The sequence below is a fragment of the Lipotes vexillifer genome, unplaced genomic scaffold (genome assembly GCF_000442215.2).
Source record: "Lipotes vexillifer unplaced genomic scaffold, Lipotes_vexillifer_v1.1 scaffold150, whole genome shotgun sequence".
NCBI classification, from domain to species: domain Eukaryota; kingdom Metazoa; phylum Chordata; class Mammalia; order Artiodactyla; family Lipotidae; genus Lipotes; species Lipotes vexillifer.
In genome coordinates this window covers 2839047-2842649 of record NW_006792921.1, presented here as the reverse complement: position 1 = coordinate 2842649, position 3603 = coordinate 2839047, and the positions used below count along the sequence as shown (strand labels likewise).

General features: G+C 48.4%; 1 protein-coding gene across 1 annotated transcript in view; it reads left to right on the top strand.

The window, feature by feature from the left end:
• The first annotated feature begins 3456 nt into the window (after positions 1-3456).
• The window catches only part of HOXA3 (homeobox A3), a 2751-nt gene continuing 2604 nt past the window's right edge, over positions 3457-3603 (top strand). The window contains exon 1 of the mRNA XM_007466122.1: positions 3457-3600. Coding sequence (XP_007466184.1) covers positions 3457-3600 — 144 coding nt within the window. The remainder of the gene's footprint in view (positions 3601-3603) is intronic.

Below are 3603 nucleotides of genomic sequence, written 5' to 3'. Positions count from 1 at the left end.
GATCAGCTCAGTGCTTCGTGACCACCTAGAGGGGTGGGGTAGGGAGGGTGGGAGGGAGACGCAAGAGGAAGGGGATATGGGGATATACATATATGTATAGATGATTCACTTTGTTATAAAGCAGAAACTAACACACCATTATAAAGCAATTATACTCCAATAAAGATGTTAAAAAATTTTTTTAAAAGGGTCACATGTTGTATGATTCTATTATGTCCAGCACAGACATAGAGACAGAAAGTAGATTAGTGGTTGCCGGGGGGTGGGGGGGGTGGGAGGGGGGGTCCGAGCCGCCCCAGTCCGCCCTGGGCGAGCCGTGCCGGAGCAGCTAGGCGGCCACGCTCTGCACCGCGGCGTCCGGGCCTCGGGGTCTCCCTCCCGCCCGCCGTCTCGGCTGATGCTGAGGGTCGGTGCCCAGCCTGCGCCGAGGGGACCCGGCCGGGCTGCGGAGCCGAGCCGGGCCGGGGGCCGGAGCCCGAGCCTGCGCTCACGGCGCTCATCAGAAGTTAAGGTAAGCGGGGCCACTACCGGCGCTCCCTGCGCTGAATGGTGGAGTTTACGTCTCGGTGATTTATGGCTGCAGACTTAAATCTCGGTTCAAGAAGAGTTCACAAGCCGGAGCTTCCTTCCCGGCAGTGACTGATACCCTTACACTTCGAGTTCAGGCCGCTCTCCCATCCCCGCCCCCACCTCTTCCCTCTCGCTAGCCCAGCCTCAACTTTTCGGGGTTGGGGAGGAGGGGAAGCAGTGGGCGAGGGGACGCGGGAGCTCTTACCCGCTGTTCCCGCTTAAACTCGGGGTGAGGGCAGGCCGAGGAAGTGGCGGGAGTGGAGAAAGGGAGCAGTGTCTGAAGGAAGGAGGTTGAATTTGGGCATATCTTCCAGAGAGACAATAGGGCTTGCTTCCTGCAGTCAGTTTAGCCTCCTCAACTCTTTCAGTTCTTGCACCTGGGGGGTTACTGTCCAGAAACGGATCTTTTCAATGGAATCTCCTCCCATCCCCAGCCCTTGCCAGGGGATGCAAAGCAAAGTTTCCTGGCTGGCAAATATCCAACTTCTTTACTAGGTTGCAAACTTTGGGGGCTGGGGTGGGGTGGGGTGGTGGATTATGTGGGCCCCAAGGTGGTTATCCGTTAGCCTCAAACAATAGGAAGGACTTTGGTGGATGAATTCACATTTTAAGTTTATGGAGGTTATTGTTTGCTCTTAGAGTTTCAACGGTAGTTTTTATTATTTTATAAGACAATGCATAACTTGACGAAAAGACCGTAAGCCGCAGGCCGGTGTAGCCTGTGATAATGAATTAGCAAGTCACTTGAAATATTGCATGTTCAAAATCAACTTAATTTTGTTTTATCTAATATCTTGCTGTTCAAGTGTCTGGAGTAATTTTCTTAACCTGACGTTTTATGTTACACAAGCCCAGTATCTTAAAAATTTATAATGGCAGACATTAACACTGCCAAATGTAATTGGAGTTATTTTCAGTGAAAGAACAGGAAACGGAGACATTAAATTGCTATTCTGTTTTAAATTTTATTTTATCCTTTATTTACTTTTTGATCATGGTATCTGTAGCTTCCTATCCATTTCCAAAAGAGAAACAATACTCCAGGGCTCAAGATCACATACAATAACTCCGGATAAGGGCTGCTGTAATTTTTAATTGAGGTTCTGGAAAATTAATTGTGCCTGTTTTCCAGATGTTGGTCAGATTGTTGGTTTAATAATGAAATCAAAAGGAGTCCATTATTAAAAACAAAATTATAATCATCCACTGCTATATGCTTACTACATTAATTTTTTCTAGTTAACAAAGTGTCTGCTATTCCTGGAATCTTGAATAACTTCAGGACTCAAATACACATAGTTGAGGCATGAAGTGTAAGCCCTTTTGAAATTCAATTACAATGAATTTGTCATTGTAATTTTCTTAAATGGTCAGAGAGACTAACATTCTGATTGTGTGTGCGGAGCGACTATTTGAACTCACGTGAAAGTTTTCTGAGCTGAGTGAGAACCGGAGGTTGACCATGCAAAGGTGAAAACAAAAATAAAACATAGATTTCACTTATACAATATGCTTTCTAAATAAAAAGGGTTGAGAAGGCTTTCGATTGCTTTTTAGATTTCCAGGTTTGTCCTTTACTTGGTGTTTCTGAAGCAGGTAAATAGGCCAAGTAACAAATATCAACAACAACAACAGCACACAAAGATCAGGGAACTCTGGCAGGATTTTATGGCTTGTGCTTCCATCCCTCGTACAGAGCCAAATGACCCCCATACATCACATTACATAGCAGTTTCTAAGACAGAACCTATTATCGTTAAGTTGGAAGGAGAGTTCAAGCCGTGGTCATGGAGATGACGCTGGTTTTTCAGGTTCCTGATGGTTTTTTTTTTTTTCTCTAATCCATCATGTTTTAACAGGTAGAATTTGATAGTTGCCCTGAATAACAGGACCTCAGAAAGTCCAAGGCAGGAGGGTCTGGAGACCTTCTGTAACAGGGGCAAAGAGGTGGGAGTGGCCTGCTGGGACCCCCCTGAGAAATAGGGAGAGGGAAGGAGTAAAGAACTGTCCAAGATCTGAGTTTGACTTCCTGGAGAGAGTGTCGTTGTTGGTCCATCCCCACCCAGAATGTTCCATCCAAAGTTTTCTCTCCCTTCCTTGACCACAGGGGTCTCATGTGGAGGAGGTGGGTCATATCCCTGCACAAGGGTAGATTAACTGTCTAACAAGCTCAGCTTCTGAAATCGACAAGGGTCCAGTAGGGCTATTGCCTGAAAAAAATTTGTGCATACCTCTCTTGGGTGCTGGAAGGTCCAAGAAGGGCCTGGACGGGAAGTCACCCTGCATCATGGTGCTTTTGGCAAATATCAGTCCTAAAGAGAGGATTGGAGAAAAAGTTGGTGACCCAAGCTCCCCCTTGCCTCTTCCCTATGATCTCCAGAGGGGAGGAATCCAAGTTGTGGAGAGGAAGGGACACCCCAATTTTCTTCTTCCCTGGAAAAGAAGGGATCCAGAGCCTGTTCCTTTCTAGCCCATCAGGCCTCTCTCCTTTTGGATTCCAGCTCCCCAGACCCGGCTTCCGGACCTCTCACTCTCCTTCCCTCTCCCCGGAAAACACCCCAACTCCAGATGCAAGTTAAGCAAATATTTGTAGCTGCCAGTAAATTCCAGCGGCTTTTTATAGCGCGGCTCTCTGCGCCCGGGGCCAAATCGTGCTGCTAAATATTGCTGACCACTTTTTCTTTTATGGCTTTCATGTCACTTAGCTATTGAGAGTAAGATGGATTTGCGCGGAGCCCTCACGGCGCTGCGATTCTCGCCCCCCAGGTCTGCGCTGGTCGGCCATTGGCGGCGGAGCGTCACGTGACCGCGGGGGCGTGCCAATGTGCGCCCTCACGGGTGTCAAGCCCCTGTCAGAGTGTGCGATCAAGATCGTGAAACAACGCGATGCAAAAAGCGACCTACTACGACAGCTCGGCGATCTACGGTGGCTACCCTTACCAGGCAGCCAACGGGTTCGGTTATAATGCCAGTCAGCAGCCGTACCCGGCGTCCGCAGCACTGGGCGCCGACGGCGAGTACCACAGACCCGCC